The sequence below is a fragment of the Ursus arctos genome, unplaced genomic scaffold (genome assembly GCF_023065955.2).
Source record: "Ursus arctos isolate Adak ecotype North America unplaced genomic scaffold, UrsArc2.0 scaffold_22, whole genome shotgun sequence".
Taxonomy (NCBI): domain Eukaryota; kingdom Metazoa; phylum Chordata; class Mammalia; order Carnivora; family Ursidae; genus Ursus; species Ursus arctos.
Window position 1 is genome coordinate 29,448,503 of NW_026622897.1, and position 22,085 is coordinate 29,470,587.

The window sequence follows — 22,085 nt, forward strand, 5'->3', positions numbered from 1 at the left end:
TTTTCCTGTGTTGCTGCCTTTAAAAATATTTTTACTGTTAAAAGAACAATATTATTAAAAAACAATACTACACAAAGATGGGAAAACAGAGAAAACCTACGCCCCTACATATGTAATTATCATTATTCTTGCATTTATTTGTCTACATGGAGGAACATGGCTTTAAGCATTCTTTCATTTTATATTTATACAGCCATCTTGCGGTTACTGTTCTTACTCTGTACCCCGTCCAAAGGAGGGATGAAATGCAGTGCAGTAGCACTGAGCACTGGGTCTGGAAGTCGTTGCTCAGTTCAAATCCTGGCTCGAATACTTAATCACTGTGTGATGTTGGGAAAGGTACTTGGCCCCTCTCTTGTGTGTCCGTTTTCTTAGGAGTGAAACAGTAAAGAATGTAACATGTTTCCAAGACTGCTGTGGGTGATTCAGTTGGTTAATATATAGAAAGAATGATGCCTGACACTTAATGCTCATGAATGTTACCTACTAGCAGGATTTTAACGGTTTTGTTTTCCATCTGGGAGTACATATTCTCAGAAGTATATACCAAAATTATCAAATTTGTATTCGGTGTCTACCATCTACAAGTTCTGTGTTATTTCCTGGGAGATACAAGGATGTGTGAAAAATAATCATTGCCCTCAGCACAGAATCTCATGTGAGGGACAAGAGCAAAATGCCAGGGACAAGTTGTTCTAGGATAGAGTACTACAGGAACACAGAGAGTAAGCACAGGGTAGTCAGTAGTGGCTTTTGAATATTACTACATCCAAATTAGTCATCTTCAAAGTTACGATGAGCAGCAGGTACTAAGATCTAGATAAAATGATGGAGAGAAAATTTAGGAAATTGTGTTTATATCAGCAATTGCAGAATCTCTGTAATGATGGGGCAAATGAAATTGGAGAAATAAGCAGAGCCCACAGCAAGATGGACATTCATAGTTCTTTGGGTATCCATCAAGTTCTTTTCCTAGATGCCCTGATTTTCTTTTGGTGAATTACTTTTTTATCAATTGAAGTCAGGATCCAGCTGAGAGAGAGCACACACAATTGAAGTGGAAGGATGATCTTTACACAGGTTTATTAACCTAATCTGTCTCTTAATACCCCCCTCCCAATATTGTCAAACTCTCCATCTCATTGGTGACACTCCATCTGCATTAAACATTCATAATTTTCTGTCTTACAAAAGTTTCTTCTATCTAATGTACCCTACTCACTTCCCAATCAAAATTTGCCATTTAGTGCCAGGCAAAAACAGGCCCTCAGAAAATGTTTTAATGGGGTTTACTGAGTTAAGATGGCGGAGGAGTAGGGGCCCCTTTTTCAGCCGGTCCCCTGAGTCGAGCTGGATAGGTAACAGACCAGCCTAAATAACCACGGAATCAGCCTGAGACACAGGAAGATACATCTGGATCTCTACAAATGAACATCTCCAGAGTTGAGTATTGAGGTACGAAGAGGGGAGCTGTAAACCGTGCACAGATATCGGAAGATAAACGGTAGGGGGAGGGAGCCGCCGCATTTGGGCGCCGGGAAGCGGCAGCCACCTGCACGGGGGAGCGGGCGGACACACAGGGCACCCGCGAGAGAGCGGACTGAGACCGGTGAGCCGTGAACGCGCGCCACCAGGCATCTCCCGGAACACCGGAATCCCGGTGTGCTCACGGGATCCAGACTGAGACCGGGAGCTCCCGGAGCGCGCGGGGCGGCTGGCGGCTGGCGGGCCACCTGCACGGGGGAGCGGGCGGACTCGTGGTCGGCACCCGCGAAACAGCAGACTGAGACCCTGAACCGGGTGCGCGCGCCACCAGGCTTCTCACGGAACTCCGGAATCGAGGTGTGCTCACCGGGCATAGACTGAGACCGGGAGACCCGGGAGCGTGCGGGGCGGCCGGTGGCTGGCGGCATTAGAAACACAAAGGACAGACACGTGGGCCCTGGAAGTGAGGGCTGGGACACTGGGTGTGGGGCGCACATCCCGGGACGCTGCAGGGTTGAGCAGCACCAACAGTAACAGAGTTAAAGTGGCCAGAACATCAGTGGAGAACGGGCCGCAATCCCTCTGTTCTGCGACAATGCAGCCTCTGCTGCTCTGACCCTCAGAAGAGGCATAGCCGGCCGCCAGGGAAAGCCACCAGAGAACAAAAGCCTGGAAATACCGGCTCAGAGAGTGCCCATCCCCATCCCCCCTCGCAGGGGACACGGAGACTCTACCCAAACAGGGTTGCCTGAGTATCGGCGCGGCAGGCCCCTCCCCCAGAACACAGAAGGCAGGCTGAAAAATCAAGAAGCCCACAACCCGGGCGCCTGGATGGCGCAGTCATTGAGCGCCTGTCTCCGGCTTAGGGCGTGATCCCGGCGTTCCGGAAAGGAGTCCCTCATCGGGCTCCTCCGCTGGGAGTCTGCTTCTTCCTCTCCCACTCCCCTGCTTCTGTTCCCGTTCTTGCTGACTGTCTCCCTCTCTCAGATAAGTAAATAAATAAAATCTTTAAAGAAGAAGCCCACATCTCTAAGATCCCTATAAAACAAGGGGCACGGCCTGGGACCCAGTCAATAATTTGGGCTCTGGACAACCCCGCAACCTCTCCTCATCAGAATGACGAGAAGGAGAAGCCCCCCCCCCCCCCCAGCAAAGAAAAGACAGTGAGTCTGTGGCCTCTGCCACAGAAATAACGGATATGGATGTAACCAAATTATCAGAAATGGAATTCAGAGTAACAATGGTCAAGATGATGAGTAGACTTGAAAAAAGTATTAAGGAAAATGTTACTGAGAATATAGAATCCCTAAGGGCGGAAATGAGAGTGAATTTGACAGAAATTAAAAATTCTATGAGCCAAATGCAGGCAAAACTAGAGGCTCTGACGGCCAGGGTCACCGAAGCGGAGGAAAGGGTTAGTGAATTGGAGGATGGGTTAATAGAGGAAAAAATGAAAATAGAAGATGCTTTTAAAAAAATGCACGCCCACGAATGTTGGCTACAGGAGATTACTGACTCAACACAACGATCCAATGTTAGAATCATCGGCATCCCCGAGGGGGTGGAGAAAAACAGAGGTCTAGAAGAGATATTTGAACAAATTGTAGCTGAAAACTTCCCTAATCTAGCAAGGGAAACAAACATTCGTGTCCAAGAGGCAGAGAGGACCCCTCCCAAGCTCAACCACGACAAACCTACACCACGTCACGTCATAGTGCATTTCGCAAATATTAGATCCAAGGATACAGTATTGAAAGCAGCCAGGGCAAAGACATTCCTCACGTACCAAGGTAAAGGCATCAGAATTACGTCAGACCTGTCTACACAGACATGGAATGAGAGAAAGGGTTGGGGGAGCATTTTTAAAGCTCTTTCAGAGAAAAACATGCAGCCAAGGATCCTTTATCCAGCAAGGCTGTCATTCAGAATTGATGGAGAAATAAAGACATTTCAGAATCGACAGTCACTAACCAATTTCGTAACGAAGAAACCAGCCCTACAGGAGGTATTACGGGGGGTTCTATAAAAGTAAAAAGGCCCCAAGAGTGATACAGAACAGAAAGTCACAGCCAATACAAACAAAGACTTTACTGACAACATGGCATCATTAAAAGCATATCTCTCAGTACTCAGTCTTAATATTAATGGCTTAAATTCTTCCTTAATACGCCACAGGGCTGCAGATTGGATAAAAAGAAATGACCCATCCATTTGCTGTCTACAAGAGACTCATTTCAAACCCAAAGATGCATTCAGACTGAGAGTAAGGGGATAGAGTACCATCTTTCACGCAAATGGACCTCAAAAGAAAGCTGGGGTAGCAATTCTCATATCAGATAAACTGGATTTTAAACTACAGACTATAGTTAGAGATGCAGAAGGGCACTATATTATTTTTAAAGGAAGGATTCAACAAGTGGATAAGACAATTATAAATATATATGCCCCCAACAGGGGAGCAGCAAGATACACAAGCCAACTCTTAACCAGAATAAAGAGACATATAAGTAAAAATACATTAATAGTAGGGGACCTCAACACTACACTCTCAGAAATAGACAGAACACCCTGGCAAAAACTAAGCAAAGAATCAAAGGCTTTGAATGCCATACTCGATGAGTTGGACCTCATAGATATATATAGAACACTACACCCCAGAACCAAAGAATACTCATTCTATTCTAATGCCCATGGAACATTCTCAAGAATAGACCATGTTCTGGGACACAAAACAGGTCTCAGCCGATACCAAAAGATTGAAATTATCCCCTGCATATTCTCAGACCACAACGCTCTGAAACTGGAACTCAACCACAAGGAAAAATCTGGAAGAAACTCAAACACTTGGAGACTAAGAACCACCCTGCTCAGGAATGACTCGATAAACCAGGAAATCAAAAACAATTTATGGAGACCAATGAGAATGAAAATACAACAGTCCAAAACCTATGGGATACTGCAAAGGCAGTCCTAAGGGGGAAATACATAGCCATCCAAGCCTCACTCAAAAGAATAGAAAAATCTAAAATGCAGTTTTTATATTCTCACCTCAAGAAGCTGGAACAGCAACAGAGGGACAGGCCTAATCCACGCACGAGGAAGCAGTTGACCAAAATTAGAGCTGAAATCAATCAAGCAGAAACCAGAAGTACAGTAGAGCAGATCAACAGGACTAGAAGCTGGTTCTTGGAGAGAATCAATAAAATTGACAGACCACTGGCAAGACTTATCCAAAAGAAAAGAGAAAGGACCCAGATTATTAAAATTATGAATGAAAAAGGAGAGGTCACGACGAACACCACTGAAATTGGAAGGATTATTAGAAATTTTTATCAACAGCTATATGCCAATAAACTAAGCAATCTGGAAGAGATGGAATCCTTCCTGGAAACCTATAAACTACCAAGATTGAAACAGGAAGAAATTGATTCCTTAAACAGGCCAATTAATTATGAAGAAATTGAGTCAGTGATAAACAACCTCCCAAATAACAAAACTCCAGGCCCGGACGGTTTTCCTGGGGAATTTCACCATTCAAAGAAGAAATAATACCTATTCTGCTAAAGCTATTTCAAAAAATAGAAACAGAAGGAAAGCTACCAAACTCATTCTATGAGGCCAATATTACCTTGATCCCCAAACCAGGCAAAGACCCCCTCAAAAAGGAGAATTACAGACTGATTTCCCTAATGAATATGGACACCAAAATCCTCAACAAGATACTTGCTAATAGAATCCAACAGTTCATTAAAAGGATTATCCACGACGATCAAGTGGGATTCGTACCTGGGATGCAAGCGTGGTTCAATATTCGCAAATCAATCAGCGTGATACATCATATCAACAAGAAAAGACTCAGGAACCATATGATCCTCTCAATCGATGCCGAAAAAGCATTTGACAAAATACAGCATCCTTTCCTGATTAAAACCCTTCAGAGTGTAGGATAGAAGGTACATATCTCAATCTCATAAAAGCCATCTATGAAAAGCCTACTGCAAATATTATTCTCAATGGGGAAAAGCTGGAAGCCTTTCCCTTAAGATCAGGTACTCGACAAGGATGCCCACTCTCGCCACTATTATTCAACATAGTACTAGAAGTCCTTGCAACAGCAATGAGACGACAAAAAGGGATCAAAGGTATTCAAATCGGCAAAGAAGAAGTCAAAATGTCTCTCTTTGCAGATGACATGATACTCTATATGGAAAACCCAAAAGAAGCCACTCCCAAACTATTAGAAGTTATAGAGCAATTCAGTAACGTGGCGGGATACAAAATCAATGCTCAGAAATCAGTTGCATTTCTGTACACGAATAACGAGAATGAAGAAAGAGAAATTAGGGAATCCATCCCATTTACAATAGCACCAAAAACCATACGTTACCTTGGAATTAACTTAACCAGAGATGTAAAGGACCTATATTCTAGAAACTATAAATCACTCTTGAAAGACATTGAGGAAGACACAAAAAGATGGAAAGATATTGCATGCTCATGGATCGGAAGAATTAACATAGTTAAAATGTCCATGCTACCCAGAGCAATCTACACTTTCAATGCTATCCCGATCAAAATACCGAGGACATTTTTCAAAGAACTGGAACAAATAGTCCTTAAATTTGTATGGAAACAGAAAAGGCCCCGAATCTCCAAGGAACTGTTGAAAAGGAAAAACAAAGCTGGGGGCATCACAATGCCGGATTTCGAGCTGTACTACAAAGCTGTGATCACAAAGACAGCATGGTACTGGCACAAAAACAGACACATAGACCAATGGAACAGAATAGAGAGCCCAGAAATGGACCCTCAGCTCTTTGGGCAACTAATATTTGATAAAGCAGGAAAAAACATCCAGTGGGAAAAAGACAGTCTCTTCAATAAATGGTGCTGGGAAAATTGGACAGCTACATGCAAAAGAATGAAACTTGACCACTCTCTCACACCATACACAAAAATAAACTCCAAATGGATGAAAGACCTCGATGTGAGACAGGAATCCATCAAAATTCTAGAGGAGAACATAGGCAACAACCTCTACGATATCGGCCAAAGCAACCTTTTTCATGATACATCCCCAAAGGCAAGAGAAACAAAAGATAAAATTAATTTATGGGACTTCATCAAGATCAAAAGTTTCTGCACAGCCAAAGAAACAGTCAGAAAAACTAAGAGGCAGCCCACGGAATGGGAGAATATATTTGCAAATGACACTACAGATAAAGGACTGGTATCCAAGATCTACAAAGAACTTCTCAAACTCAATACACGAGAAACAAATAAACAAATCCAAAAATGGGCAGAAGATATGAACAGACACTTTTCCAATGAAGACATACAAATGGCTAACAGACACATGAAAAAATGTTCAAAATCATTAGCCATCAAGGAAATTCAAATCAAAACCACACTGAGATACCACCTTACGCCAGTTAGAATGGCAAAAATAGACAAGGCAAGAAACAACAATTGTTGGAGAGGATGTGGAGAAAGGGGATCCCTCCTACATTGTTGGTGGGAATGCAAGTTGGTACAGCCACTCTGGAAAACAGTGTGGAGGTCCCTTAAAAAGTTAAAAATTGAGCTACCCTATGATCCAGCCATTGCACTACTGGGTATTTACCCCAAAGATACAGACGTAGTGAAGAGAAGGGCCATATGCACCCCAATGTTCATAGCAGCATTATCCACCATAGCTAAATCGTGGAAGGAGCAGGGATGCCCTTCAACAGATAACTGGATTAAGAAGTTGTGGTCCATATATACAATGGAATATTACTCAGCTATCAGAAAGAACGAGTTCTCAACATTTGCTACAACATGGACGGCACTGGAGGAGATAATGCTAAGTGAAATAAGTCAAGCAGAGAAAGACAACTATCATATGATTTCTCTCATCTATGGAACATAAGAACTAGAATGATCAGTAGGGGAAGAAAGGGATAAAGAAAGGGGGGGTAATCAGAAGGGGGAATGAAACGTGAGACTATGGACTATGAGAAACAAACTGAGGGCTACAGAGGGGAGGGGAGTGGGGAATGGGATAGGCTGGTGATGGGTAGTAAGGAGGGCACGTATTGCATGGTGCACTGGGTGTTATACACAACTAATGAACCATCGAGCCTCACATCGGAAACCGGGGATGTACTGTATGGTGACTAACAATATAATAAAAAGTCATTAAATAAATAAATAAATAAATAAATAAATAAATAAATAAATGTTTTAATGGAAGAATGATGGATGGGATGCATATATAATCTGCATTCCTGTCTCCAGTTCTTTACGTCCTTCTACCAAGCCAGTGCACTGTCTTCCTACTGTCTACTGAAATGGCTTATGCCGAAGTTATCATTCACTTGTGCTACTAAATACCAGGGACACGTTTCATTTCTTATCCATTTGGACTATTGTGGTTCACTGGAATTTTAAAATTCCTTCAACACTTTTCTTTAGCTTCCACAATACGTATTGTTAGATTGACAAGTGGTTTTAAAAACAGCAATACTAATTAGAGCTTAAAGGAAATCTAGGACAAAGAAGAGGCCTTCTTTTTTATATTGAATGCACTATTTACTAGCTGTGTGACCTAACAGAAGTCCTGTGTCTGGAACAGTAAGTGCTTTATCTGTAAAATGAACATTGGTATCCCCTGCCTCACAGGATTAATGAAAGAAGGAAATCAATAATTACTGTTAATGTTCGGTTTAGAAAAGATGCAAAATGATACATAGGTGGTTGTAATAAAAAATATACTGAGACCCTTTTCTCACTTTCCTTAGAATCTTTGGAATCTAAAGAAAAGGTTGATCAGACAAAACCCGATCCTATTTGTGTCCACATGTCAACTCGTCACAGGTGGCCTTTAAACAAGATCTTAAATGCACTCCTTACAAAGAGGGATTAACATTGTTTTAGTCTATAATAATCGCAGGAACATAACTCATCTATAGCTGTATCTAGTATCTAGCATATAGATGATGTACCAATAAATAAGTATTGAATGAGTATATTCATGAATGATGCATTTCTGGTAAATTAGGAGTTAAAAGAATTACTTATGTCCTAGACTCCTGGAAGTTACTTCCTGAAGAACCAATTTAGACATTTTCTATTTTAGGTACTGTTTCTTTGTTACAGTATTTTCTGATAATTTCCATGGCCCTGCAGGAAGGCTCAACATTGTTTCAGTATCTATTCACTCTAATCAGCCTGTAAATGGAGAGGGCAGGAAAGTGAGTGTGTGAAATAAGCAGCACTTACTAATTAACCTTCCACTTCTGTATTTTTAAAAGATTCTTTATTTTCTGCTGTGAAGAACTTCTCAGATGCTGCTTCGGATTTTCACAGAAGACTTACACAAGTGGATCTTAATAAGTAAGTTTCAATTGTAAAGCTCCCCATCATTTTGAAAAGCGATCTAGTTACTAGAATGAATCACGTAAGCATTCAACTCTATATCACTGCTCCAAGGTCTGTAAAGAGGCAGCATCAGCATTGCCTAGGAGCTTGTTAGAAAGGCTGTGTATCAAATGCCATCCAAGACCTACTAAATTCACTTTAGCAAGACTCTCCAGAATGGTGTGTATTCATACCGAAGTTTGAGAAGCATTACTCTAAATGGTAGACTTAAAAACTCATCGCAAGACAAGGGCCAAGGATGGAATCACAGTTCCACGGGTTTAAGTGCATTTGTAGTATGAATTTCACTGCAGTCCCAAAACTTTCCTGACCAAGTGCAGAAACTTTTTTATTGATACAATTTTTGCACTTCATTTAACCACTTACCACTTTTAGATTGAAATACGAGAAAGTTGTATTCGAAGCATTATTTAACAAGCACAAGTCGTTCCACACTATAGTCCATGTCACAATTATTTTTCCAGCTCCAATTAGAATAAGCTTTCCCACCACCCACATTGGCAGAAAGATGTATCCTTCATTTTGAGGGGCTTCTCTCCCCCTCGGGTTGTAGGAAAGCCCAGAGAATTTAGCACCCCAAAAAGAGAGTTGGCAGATTCCAAGTGTGAAAGGGGATTCCCTGCCCCTGATGTGCAACTCTCTTCCTGCAGACTGTTGCCACCTTCCTTCCTTTGTTCGTGGTCAGCCTTTATTCGGTGGCACTAAATGGCTTATCAAGAACTTGACAGTACACCCAGTCTACCTCTGCAGGAGGCCGGGCTCTCCTCCTAGAAAGAATTAAAAATATCTTCCTGTTCTTTCGGTGGTCTTGAAAAACAAAAGGAACCATTTTCAGTAGGTCTCTCTCATTATGAATATTAGAAAGATGCCTCGGTTATATGTAGTTTACATATAAGGCTTTACTGTTAATCTGCATTTTCTTCAAAAATCTATTGATTTTAGAAGTTTATGTTTCCATGCCTTATCCTGCATTTTAAAATATAGTTCCATGGTAAGGGTTATAGTTACTTATTTATTTTCAAAGTCCCATTGCAGTGAGAATGGTGAACGACCAACTGATGCTCCTGGAGAGAGCATTCATCGATCCCCTTGGTTTACCAGGGAGGCGGTTCTACAGGTAAGGAAGCAACATGTTTCACTAAAGGACATTACATACCTCACTGTGACCAAAACCAGCGTGCCCAAAGTCTGCTTTAAACTGTTGTCATCAGATGAATGGAAGGCAGTATGTACGCCATGAGGAATACGGGTAAGATTATGTATGTAGTAGAAGTTGTAGCATCAGAAAAGTAACTTCATGTTTATTGCTTTGCTGCAGATGTAAATGACAAATGGTAGTTAAAAAATAAGAAAAATCTAAAAGCTACAGAATCTTAAAGGGAATCTTAGAGCTTATGTAGTTTTTAAGTAGCTACTTAGCCTCAGAATGTTCCGGTGATAGGAAGCTTCCTACCTCTTAAGGCAGTCCATCCTCATTTTAAGAAAGGTCTATGTTAACAGAAAGTTCTCTTCATAAAGATCCTTTTCTCTGTAATTTTCTCCCTCTGACCCTGTTGAGCTCTCCAAAATCAAACAGGATAAATCTAGATCTATTTCCATAGAACATTTTAGGTTTTTGAAGATGGCTGCCACGTGCTGCTGAAGCAACATCCTCTTTCTGTATCTGTACCTCTGTTAAGTTTTCTTTTGCTGTCTTGGCTGTGGGCTTGGACAGTCTCCAGTTTTTCAAGGTACATCTTAATCTGCAGTTCCTTGGTGAAAATTTGTGAGGCTATTTATCATCAGATAACATGTGCCAGAGATAGTTCTGTATGTTAGCTTTGTTATAAATATTAGTGACTAGTATTAATCTTTAACTAATTATAAGCACAGGCTTTTAGAGCCCAACTAGCTCATACTAAGTAACCTGGTCAAAATACTTAGCTAAACCTCAGGTTCCTCAGCTGTAAAAGGAGAGTATAATTGCTTCCCCCCCCCCCCCCCCAGGCTTAGAGATTTCAGGAATGTGGAAGCTTGAGCTCAGAGAGGGATACACTCAGTAAATGGCTGCTATTTTTATGAAGTGATAAATAATATGATAAATAAAATAGCCATTAGTTAAGTATCTACATGTCAAAAAGTTGAAAGCCAATCTACATGTTAATCCTCTCTTGTCTGTATTAGTCTGTTATTCATAAGCAAAACATCTTTTTCTCAAAATGAATGCAGACTCCATAGAAGCTTGTAGGAGAAAAAGGAACCATGTTGCTTCAGCATTCCCTTCTGTAACCCACACCCAGCCATTTTCTATTCTCTTTAAAGAAAATCAATGTTTTATATACACAAGTGTACATATCTGTATGTTTATTCATCTATATCTACATAAATGGGACCATATATTTTATATCTTGCTTTTTTCATAACAATTTATCTTAGAGATCTTCCCGTGTCAGTATATAGTTTTAGCTCTTTCTTCTTATCTGGTGTATAGTGTTCCATTGTTTGGCCTGTATATATAATTTTCAATTCAGTTTGTTTTTTCCCCCATTAACTTTTAGTAAGAGTACTGCCATAGTATATGTCCCTGTGTCCTTTTGAACATTTGTCTTAATACCTATATAATCAGTATATGGATATCAGGGTCAAAGAGTAAACACATTCTCAATCTACGTAACTGCCACACTGTCCTCCAAAAAGATTGCACTATATTTTAAAAACATATTTGGAATTATTAACTGAATATTAAGGCTATATTCTAAAGCTAGGGCAGTACAAGGCGGCAATGTAGGCAGATCCTGAACTCCCCTCCCCCCATGGACACACTTAAGCTACTACATATGGAACAATCTCCTCTGAAAAAGGCCTGAAGACTAGCTGCGCAACTCCTTCCTAGGAAACAAGAAAAAGGCCATACCGAAGAGAGTAGGGGAGTCCGAGAACTAATCATGTCATAAACCCATCTCCAAGCACACAACCCGCAATTAGGAAGGAATTTACAAACCTAGAATTTCTCCCTTGAAGAGTGAAGGTTCATCCTGCACCTGAGAGATGAGCCTCCAGAACATCTGGCTGTGGAAACCACCAGTGCTCACATTCAAGAGACCTAAGGGTTATAATGAACACACAGCTCTTCAAGGGCTTGCATGGAGTCACTTGCCCCAGGGTCCAGGGCAGAAGCAGCCCTCTGAAAAACAGACTTCATGTGGAAAATTCACCTGCTGATCTGAAGGCATCACCTGGAGGAGGCTGGTACATGCCATCTGAGCTCCAGAGCACAAATTCTCCTGGAAGACGTTTTTTTACCTGTGTCTTGAACTTAGTGTTTACAGCTGCTGCCCAGGGATGCCCTCTGATTATGTGGCTCTGGAACCCGAGGGGCTTGCATTCCTGGGTCCCATGAGATTGCAAAAACTGGAGACCGTTCTTGACAGACTACCTCCTACAAGGTACTGTATAGACAGCCGACTGAAACAGTTATTTTCTAAGAAAAACGCTTACCTGATTGTACAGGAGCTTTGGCCTAAGGAGAAAGCTTCTGGTCTGGCATACATCTCGGGCCTGTGGCTGATGGAAACAGTCTTTACACCCCTACCCTGCCCTGCCCCAATTTGATGGTAGATAAAAAGTTTTACCTTTGTCGGGCACCCTGATTTTTGCAGCTGCGGCCAGGGCACACCTGTACATGGTCTGGCTCTGGTGGCCAGCAGGCCAATGCTCACAGGTCCCACAAGACTGGAAGCAATGGAGAAAAAGGTCTTAAACAGCTACTTCCAGGGCCCAGCAAGAGGCAGCAGATGGAAGCAGCTCAGTCTTCCAGTGAAAGTAGTCTAGAAGTTTACCATCATGGCTTCAGTGTGCGGGGCAGGCTTCAAATTAAACACACATCCTAAGGATTAACTGTAAACCTTACCAGGGACCTCAGAGGGCAGATGCTATCTTTTGTGTTCTCACTCTGCCTGTTCCAGATAGCAGCTCTTTGTTTTGTAAAAGAAGCATATTTCCTTCTTGCAGGGCAGACTTCAGATCTGGCACTCTTCTAGAGGCCTGTGGAAATGCTGTTGGGCCATGTAGGTTGGGGCAATACCATCATTGTGCTCTTCCTTATTACAGCTTGCTGGTATATTCCAGAGAGCAACTTATCTACTCATCTGGAGTTCCAATTTTTACTACTGTGTCTAAGGGACACCTCCCTATCACCTGGCTCTGGTGGCCACCCCAGCTTCTGCTTGCAGTCCCATAACAGGAAACGTATTCGCATACTTTGGAAACCAAACCCTCAGGTAGCAGCTTTTAATCACCCTGAATTTAAGTCCTGAATGAAATACTCCCCTTTGGTACAGTGACGGGTCTTGGCACACCCTCAATACTGGAGCTTAAAAACAGGCTGCTGGGACAATCACAAAATGTGAGAAACAAACAAGATAAAGATTAAATGAAAAGGTTCATCTTCGCCAGGCTACTCCTTCAACATTGGGACAGGTGGCTGTTTCATCTAATGCACAGAAACCAACATATAGCTAAAAAAAAAAAAAAACCAAAAAACCACAAAGAATTAACAGGAATAGATTCCAATGAAAGAAGGTAAAACTGAAAAAAAAAAAAAAAAAGCTTAATGAATCAGAAGTAATCTACCTGATAAAGAGTTCAAAGTATGGCAACAAAGATGCTAAACAAACTTGGAAGAATGGATGAACACAGTGAGAAGTTGAAAAAAGAGAAAAGTACCAAGTAGAAGTCACAGAACTGAAAGGTACAACAACTGAACTGAAAAATACACTAGGGGTGGGAGGTTACAGTAGATGAGATGAAGCAGAAGAAAGGATCACTGAACTCAAAGACAGGGCACTGGAATTCACCCAAACAGAACAAAAAACAACAAAACCAAAAAGCTTAGGGGACTTACAGAAAATATTCCCAGTGTAGGGAGAGAAGGGGGCTAAAAACCTCCCTAACCTAGAGAAGGAAACCAACATCCAGATCCAGGGAACCAAAAGAGACCCACACCAAATCACATTATAATTACAATGTCAAGGGCAAGGAGTTTATTTAGAAGCAGCAAGAGAAGAACTACTTGTTACATACAAAAGAACCCCCATAAGATATTTAGCAGATTTTTCAGAAGAAACACGGGCCAGAAAGGACTGGCATGATATAGTCTAAGTGCTGAAAAAAAAACCCAAAACCAAAACCAAAAAAACTTCCAAGAATACTCTATTCTGCAACATTATCATTCAGAACTGAAGGAGAAAGAATATTCCAGACAAACAAAAGCTAACAGGATTCATCACCACTAAACTGGTCTTAAAGGAAATGGTAAAGGGAGTTCTCTAAAAGCTGCAAAGAAAAGGTGCTAATTACTAACAAAACAGGAGAGTGAAAATTTTACTGATAAACATTACAGTAAAAGTAATGGATTAAATAGTATGAAGGTTAAGGCAAGAGTTGTAAAAATAAGTATAACTGCAATAATAAGGGATGCAGAAAATTAAGAGGAAATAAAATGTGACACAGAAAATAAAATGTGACACATGGTGACGAGGGGTGGATAAGAGTAAGAAGGGGGAGCTTTAGAATGCCTTCAGGGTTAAACTGCAATACTCATGAAAGTCCACTTTAAACTGATACATGTAAGGCTCACAGTAACCACAAACCAAAAGCTACATAGGCATACCTCTGACGTACTGCAGGGTAGGTCACAGATACCTGCAATAAAGCAAGTCAAGTGAAATTCCTCATTTCCTAGTACATACAAGTTACGTTTATACGATATTGTAGTCTATTAAGTGTGCAAAGGATTTCTAAAAAAAACGTACATACCTTAATTTATTGCTAAAAATGCTAACCACCATTTCAGCTTTCAGCTAGTTGCAATCTTTTTGCTGGCGGAGGGTCCTGCCTTGATGTTGATGGCTGCTGACAGATTAGAGTGGCTGTGGCAGTTTCTTAAAAGAATACACCATGAAGTCAGCCACATCAATTGACTGTTCTATTTACACGATTTCTCTGTAGCATGTGATGCTGCTTGACTGACTTTTATCCACAGTACAAGTTATTTCAATATTGGAGTCAATTCTCTCAAAGCCTTGCTGCTGCTTTTAAATAAGTTTATGTAATATTCTAAACCCTTTGTTGCTACTGTTGAATCCACTGTTCAATCTTCACAGCATCTTCACCAGGTGTAGATTCCATCTAAAGTAATGAACTTTTTTTTGCTTATCCATAAGCAGCAACTCTTCATCCATTACAGTTTCATCGTAAGATTGCAGCAATTAAAATACATTGATTATGAAAATTAAGGCTAGCATCCCTGAAGAGGAGAGATGCAAAAATCTTCCAGTAAAGAGCAAAGTGAATTCAATATATTAAAAAGATCATTCACTATGATCAAGTTGATTTATTTCAGAGATACAACTCTTTCAGTATCCACAAATCAATGTGGTATATCACATTAACAAAATAAAAGGTAAAAATCCTATGATCGAATTAATATAGATGCAGAAAAAGCATCTGACAAAATATAGTATCTGTTCATGATAGAAAGTATCAGTAAAGTGGGTTTAGCGCAAGGTCATGTAAGACCTACCCCCCATGTACCCTAATACTCATGGTGAAATACTGAAAGCTTTTCCTCTAAGATTAGTAACAATACAAGGATGCCCACTCTTGCTACTTTTATTCACCATAGTCTTGGAAGTTCTAGCTGCAGCAGACAGGAAAAGGAAAAGTCAGTCAAGTTGGTAAGGAAGAAATAAAACGGTCACTATTTGCAGATGACATGGGACTACATACAGAAAACCTAACAACACCAAAAAATGAGAACCAGTGAATTCAGTACAAACCCAATACACAGAAATCTATTACATTTCTATATACTACTAGCAAAGTAGCAGAAAGAGAAATTAAGCAAACTGCCTTACAACTGTATCAAAAAGTATAAAATACCTGTGAATAAATTTAGCCGCAGAGCTGAAAGATCCGTACTCTGAAAACTATTAGATACTACTAAAATGGAACACAATAAAAACAAATGCAATCCCTATCAAAATATCAACAGCATTTCCCACAAAATTAGAATAAAAAAGCCTCATATTTGTATCACAACAAAAAACATCCCAGATAGCCAAAGCAATTCTTGTGAAAGAAGAGAGCTGGAGGTATATACAATCCCAGATTTCAAGATACACTACAAAGCTATAATAATCAGTATGACATAGGCAGAAAAACTGACACACAGAACAGAGAGACCAGAAATAAACCCATGCTTGTATGATGAGTAACGTACCAAAAAGGAGGCAAGACTGTGCAATGGAGTCTCTTCAATAAACGATGCTGGGAAAAATGGACAGCAACATACAAATGAAATGAACCACTTTCTTACACCAAACAAAAATCAACTCAAAATGGATTAAATGCCTAAATAAATGTGAGAGCTAAAACCATAAAACCCAACAACATAGGCAGCAATCTCTTATACACTGGCCTTGGCAATGTTTTCTGTATAGGTCTCCATAGGCACGGGAAACAAAAGCAAAAATAAACTATTGGGAGAATATCAAAATAAGAAGCTTTTGTGCAGCAGAGGAAACCAACAAAATGACGACCTACTGAATGGAAGAAGAGATTTGCAAATGATCTATCCAGTAAGTGGTTCATATCTGAAATACATAATTGATACAACTTAACAAAAAGTCCCCAGTAATCACTAAAAAAATGGGCAGATAACCTGAATATACATCTTTCCAAAGACAACATACACATGGCCAAGAAACACATGAAAAATGTGGTCTCCATCACTAATCATTAGGGAAATGCAAATCAAAACTGAGGCATCACCTCACAACCGTCAGAACGGCTAGCATCAACAAGACAAGTGTTGGCGAGGATGTGGAGAAAAGGGAACTCTCCTGTACTGTTAGTGGGAATGTAAATTAGTGCAGGTGCTAGAAAAACAGCATGGAGGTTCCTTAAAAAGTTAAAAATAGAAACACTACATGATCCAGTAATTCCATTGCTGGGTATTTACCCCCAAAACCCCAAAACACTAAATGTATAAATATTTAACTAAATACAAATATATGTGTCTTTATTTTACCTAAATGTTATTTGCAATAGCCAACGTAGGGATGGATGAAGTAGATAAGATGTGGTATATATACAATGGAATATCAACCCTAAAAAAAGAAAATCTTGCCATCTGCAACATGGATGCACCCAACTAGAGGGTATTATGCTAAGTGAAGTAAGTCAGAGAAAGATAAATACCATACAATTTCACTTCAAAACAAACGAACCAACAAACTGGTGATTGCTAGAGGAGAAGGTGGCAGGAGTACGGGGAAAATACGGGATTAAGTGGTACAGACTTGCAGTTATAAATAAGCCACAAGGATGAAGAGTACACCACAGGGGATACGGTCGGTAATACTCTAATAACTTTGGTGACAGATGGTAACTACATTTACTGCAGTGAGCATTTCTTAATGTATGTAGCTGTCAAATTACTATTACACACCCGAAACTAGTAACACTGTATTGTCAAATGTATTCCAGTAAAATTATATATAAAGTTTGAAATCTTACAAGAATAACTGAATTATAGTTGGAAAAATGGTGTCAAAAGACTTGATGCAGGTTTGCCACAAACCTTCAATTAAAAAACAACAAAAATGAGAGCACAATAAAATGAGGTAAGCCTGTATTAGATACAAGAGAGAGAAAATTTAAGCATACTGTACCGTCAAACCACAAAGGGTGAGGGCAAGAAAATAAGTAACAAGGAGGAACTACAAAACAGCCAAGAAAACAACTGACAAAATTTCAATACGTATGTAAATACTGATTATTTTAAATGTAAATGGAATAAATGCTCCAGTGAAAAGACAAGGTGGCTGAATGAATAAAAAAACAAGACCCATCTATATCATGCCTAGAACAGACTCACTTCAAATGTAAAGACCCACACAGACTAAACACGGAAGGCATGGAAAAAGATACCGAATGCAAATGGAAGCCAAAGAAAGCAGGGATAGCTATACTAGGATCAGACAAAATACTTTAAAATGAAGACTGTAATAAGAGACAAAGAAGGAAATTACACAATAAAAGGTCAAACAACGATATAACATTTGTAAATATTGATGCACCCATCATAAAAACCTAAACATACAAATTATTAACAGACTGAAGGAACCGGAGGAGACTTATTACACATCAATGGCTAGTTTCCAAACAAAAAAAAAAAATCACTATGGACACGTTAGCCTTAAATGACACATTAGACCATATGAAATGAAAAGATATACACAGAACATTCCAACACACATTCTTGCAAGTGCATGTGGAATATTCTCCAGGACAGGTCATGTTATGCCAAAAAACAAGTCTTAATGAATTCAAGAAGAATGAAACATCCAGCATCTCCTTTGACCACAGCGGTATGAAACTAGAAATCAGTTACAAGAAGAAAAGTGGAATATTCACAAATAGGTGGAAACTAACATTCTACTAAACAGCTAATAAGGTCAATGAAATCGAAAGACAAAAAAAATACCTTGAGAAAAATGAAAATGGAAATATAACATGGAAAAATTTGTGGGATGCAGCAAAAGCAGTTCTAAGATTGGAGTTCACCAGCAATGAATACCCTACACCTCAGAAAAACGTAAAACTCTCAAGCAACCTAACATCACACCTCAAGGAAGTAGAACAAATGAAGCCAAAAGTTAGAAGGAAACAAATAACAGAGGAAATCAAGGAAATAGAAATTAAAGAGCCAAAAGAAAAGTTCAATAAGATGAAGAGCTGATTATTTCAAAAGATGAAATTTATAAACCATTCACTAGATTCACCAAGAAGAGAATGGGCTCAAATAAATAGAGGAGACATTACAACTGATACCACAGAAATAAATAAGAGACTATGATCAACAATCATATGCCTACAAATTAGACAACACAGAAGATATGGACAAACTTCTAGAAACATATGACCTTCCAGGACTGAATCATGAAGAAATGAACATGAAAATAGAAAATGTGAATAGACCAGTTATTAGTGAGGAAATTGAATTAGTAATCATAAACCTCCCAACAAACAAAAGTCTAGGACCAGATGGCTTCACCGATGAAATCTACGAAACATTGAAAAAATAATCAGTACCAATCCTTTTCAAATTCTTCCAAAAAAGAGAAGGGGGAACACTTCCAAACTCATTTTAAAAGGCCGGCATTACCCTGATAGGAAAATCAAACAAGGATGCCAAAAGAAAATTACTAGCCCATATGATGAACATAAAAGCAAAAATCCTCTATAAGACTCAGCAAACCAAATTCAACAGTATATTAAAAAGATCACATACCAGAAATGGGCTTTATTCCAGGGATACAAAGATGGTTCAATATCCACAAATCAATGTTACATATCACATTAACAAAATGAAGGATAAAAGTCTTTAATAGATGCAGAAAAAGCACTTGACAAAATTCAACATCCATTTTTATTAAAACTCAACAAAGTCATGTAGAAGAAATATAACTTAATAATGGGCATGTAAGACGAAACTACAGCTGATAGCATATTTAATGGTAAAAGGCTGAAAACTTTTCCTCTAAGGGCAGGAACAAGACAAGGATGCTTATTCTTGCCACTTCTTTTCAACATAGTATTGGTAGTCCTAGCCAGAGCAATTAGGCAAGAAAAAGGCATCCATATTGGAAGGAAGTAAAACCGTTATTTGCAAATGACGTTATATATAGATAAACCTAAGGAATCCACCAAAAAAACTGTTAGAATGAACAAATTCAGTGTAAGGTGAAGATGCAAAATCAATAGACAGAAATTTTATTTCTATTCACTAATATTGGCCTACTCGGAAGAGGAATAAAGAAAATAATTCCATTTACAACTGCATCAAAAATAGACTACCTAAGAACTTAACCAACGTGGAAGGCCACAAGGCTATTAGATGCCAGTTCGAGGATTCAAACCAGGTTTGTACAATCCTTGTATCTATATATCTTTTCCCTGTACTCTGCTTTTACAGTTCTCCAGTAAAGGGCAAGTATACTAATGAATAGCTACCACCTTTATTTGTAATAACTCATATATAGGTCAGATTATCAATGTTTTGATATAAACCATTTAGCACCTACACAGGCTTTAGTGAGGAAGATCCATTTGAGGCCATACTAAGATGTAAAAGCCAAGAGCAATAAATCCTGAGGTACTGGGGCACCTGGGTGGCTCAGTTGGTTAACCACCTGCCTTCCTCTCAGGTCATGATCCAGGGGTTGTGGGATCCAGCCCCATGTCAGGGGGAAGAGCCCTCAGCAGGGAGCCTGCCTCTCCCTCTCCCTCTGTCCTCCTCCCTGCTTGTACTCTCTTGCTCTGTCAAATAACTAAGAAAAGAAAAATCCTGACGTACTTTGGATAACCAAAATGCTCTGCATTATAAATTTCTACTTGATCATTAATAGGGACTTAAATAGTTTCACAGAGTCTCAGAGACTGTAGATTTAACTTTCTGGAAGGCAGAATTCCGCACAATTACTGAAAGAGAAGTAGTTGGATCTCTTCAGGCACCTCTAAGATAAAATAGGAAGTCAAATGCAAAACTTTCCTTCTAGATCAGAAATTAAATGTGTCTACAGGCAATTCATATATAACTGCTTTATCTTCGTGGAATGGACTTCATTATCCTCATTTGTATTTTGGGAATACAAGCTTATTTATTGATTTTTAGTGCCTAAGAGTATTGGGAACAAGCATTATTCTTGTTGAATCTCTCAAATAATACATTTTTTTCAGTCTCTTCTCTCATTAAACATATCCATAAAGGATACCTGTTACCACTGTTTGGGCATCTGCTGGCAGACAAGTGATACATAACTTACAAGAATGAACCACTTCCTTCCATTTGTATGGGTTGGCAACATTTGTGAGACTAGTCTTAGTGAATGCATAGTCAGCTTTCTTTGCTTAAAATTATACTGTTACATAAGTATGTTAAATCAATTATAGGCCTTCATTTTGGAATAAAAAAAAGTGAATGCCAGGAGACATACTGTTCTTAAGATGTGGTCTAATAAAAGGGAGTGCATAGAGAAGGATATAAAATGAATGTATACTCTTTAGCTCAATCTGCCATCTCTGTTTTTTTCTATTAGGCACATCATCTTTGCTCCAAGTAGCCACAACAAATATGCTGGAGAATCATTTCCTGGGATCTACGATGCTATGTTTGATATTGAAAATAAAGAAGACTCTCGTTCAGCCTGGACAGAAGTAAAGAAACACATTTCTATTGCAGCCTTTACAATTCAAGCAGCAGCAGGGACTCTGACAGAAGTATTATAGTAAGGTCTCAGCCAAGTAGCTAGCCATTGAAAGTGTTACTGAAAGTCTGAGGATTAAATTCTTCCTAGTTTTTTGATAACTCACAATGCCAGAGTATTGTATAATCTTTTCATATCATGTTTTGATTTTAGAGACTTCCATCCTGTCCATCTGTAAAGAGGTCTTTTGGCTCTTTAAAAATTCATAACTTCATCACCAAAGCATTAAAAAAAAAAAAAAAAGCCCCAGGGATGGGGCAGAAACAACATAGAGTAACTGAAAATTCCCTTAAATAAAACATGGTAAGGAACATGGAAGTCTCAGACATTGCTGATAAAAATGTAAAATGGTACAGGCAGAAGAATACCTAAGAGTTGGTTGGTTTCTTATAAAATTAAAAATACAGCTGACCCTTGAACATGGTTCTGAACTGCACACGTCCGCTTATACCTGGATTTTTTCTCATACAGTACTGTGCATGTATGTTCTCTTCATGATGACTGTAACGGTTTCTCCAGTTGTAAAAATACAGCATATAATATACAAAATATGGGTTAATCAAACTGTTACCAGTAAGGCTTCTGCTCAGCAGTAGACTGTCAGCTATTAAATTTTTAGGGAGTGAAGTTATATGCAGATTTTGGACTGCATGATAGATTGGCACCCCTGACCCTCACACTCTTGAAGGGTCAATTACAGTAACCTTTGCAAGTTATTGTTTCACAAGTTATTTTGTTTTCATCATCTTTACTCCAGAAATGATCATTAGAATAGAATAAGTGATTCTGTGGCAGAATAGTGTAATTAATCAAGGATGTTATAGAATGTGCTTGAACTATTTCTTAAAAATGTCTTCCCCCAGGAGT

The 22,085-nt window shown here is 39.4% G+C and overlaps 1 protein-coding gene across 5 annotated transcripts in view; it reads left to right on the forward strand.

Moving 5' to 3' along the window:
* The window catches only part of NAALAD2 (N-acetylated alpha-linked acidic dipeptidase 2), a 73,701-nt gene extending 52,064 nt beyond the window's left edge, over positions 1-21,637 (forward strand). For 4 of the 5 annotated variants that reach the window (XM_044386517.3, XM_026505360.4, XM_044386518.3 and 1 more), the window contains 3 exons: positions 8,781-8,862; positions 9,932-10,024; positions 21,051-21,637. In XM_044386517.3, the coding sequence (XP_044242452.1) occupies positions 8,781-8,862; positions 9,932-10,024; positions 21,051-21,240 (365 nt within the window). In that variant the 3' untranslated portion in view covers positions 21,241-21,637. Of the gene's footprint in view, positions 1-193; positions 409-8,780; positions 8,863-9,931; positions 10,025-21,050 lie in introns of those variants that run through there. The other variant, XM_057316680.1, reaches the window with a different exon arrangement.
* The last annotated feature ends 448 nt before the right edge of the window (positions 21,638-22,085 follow it).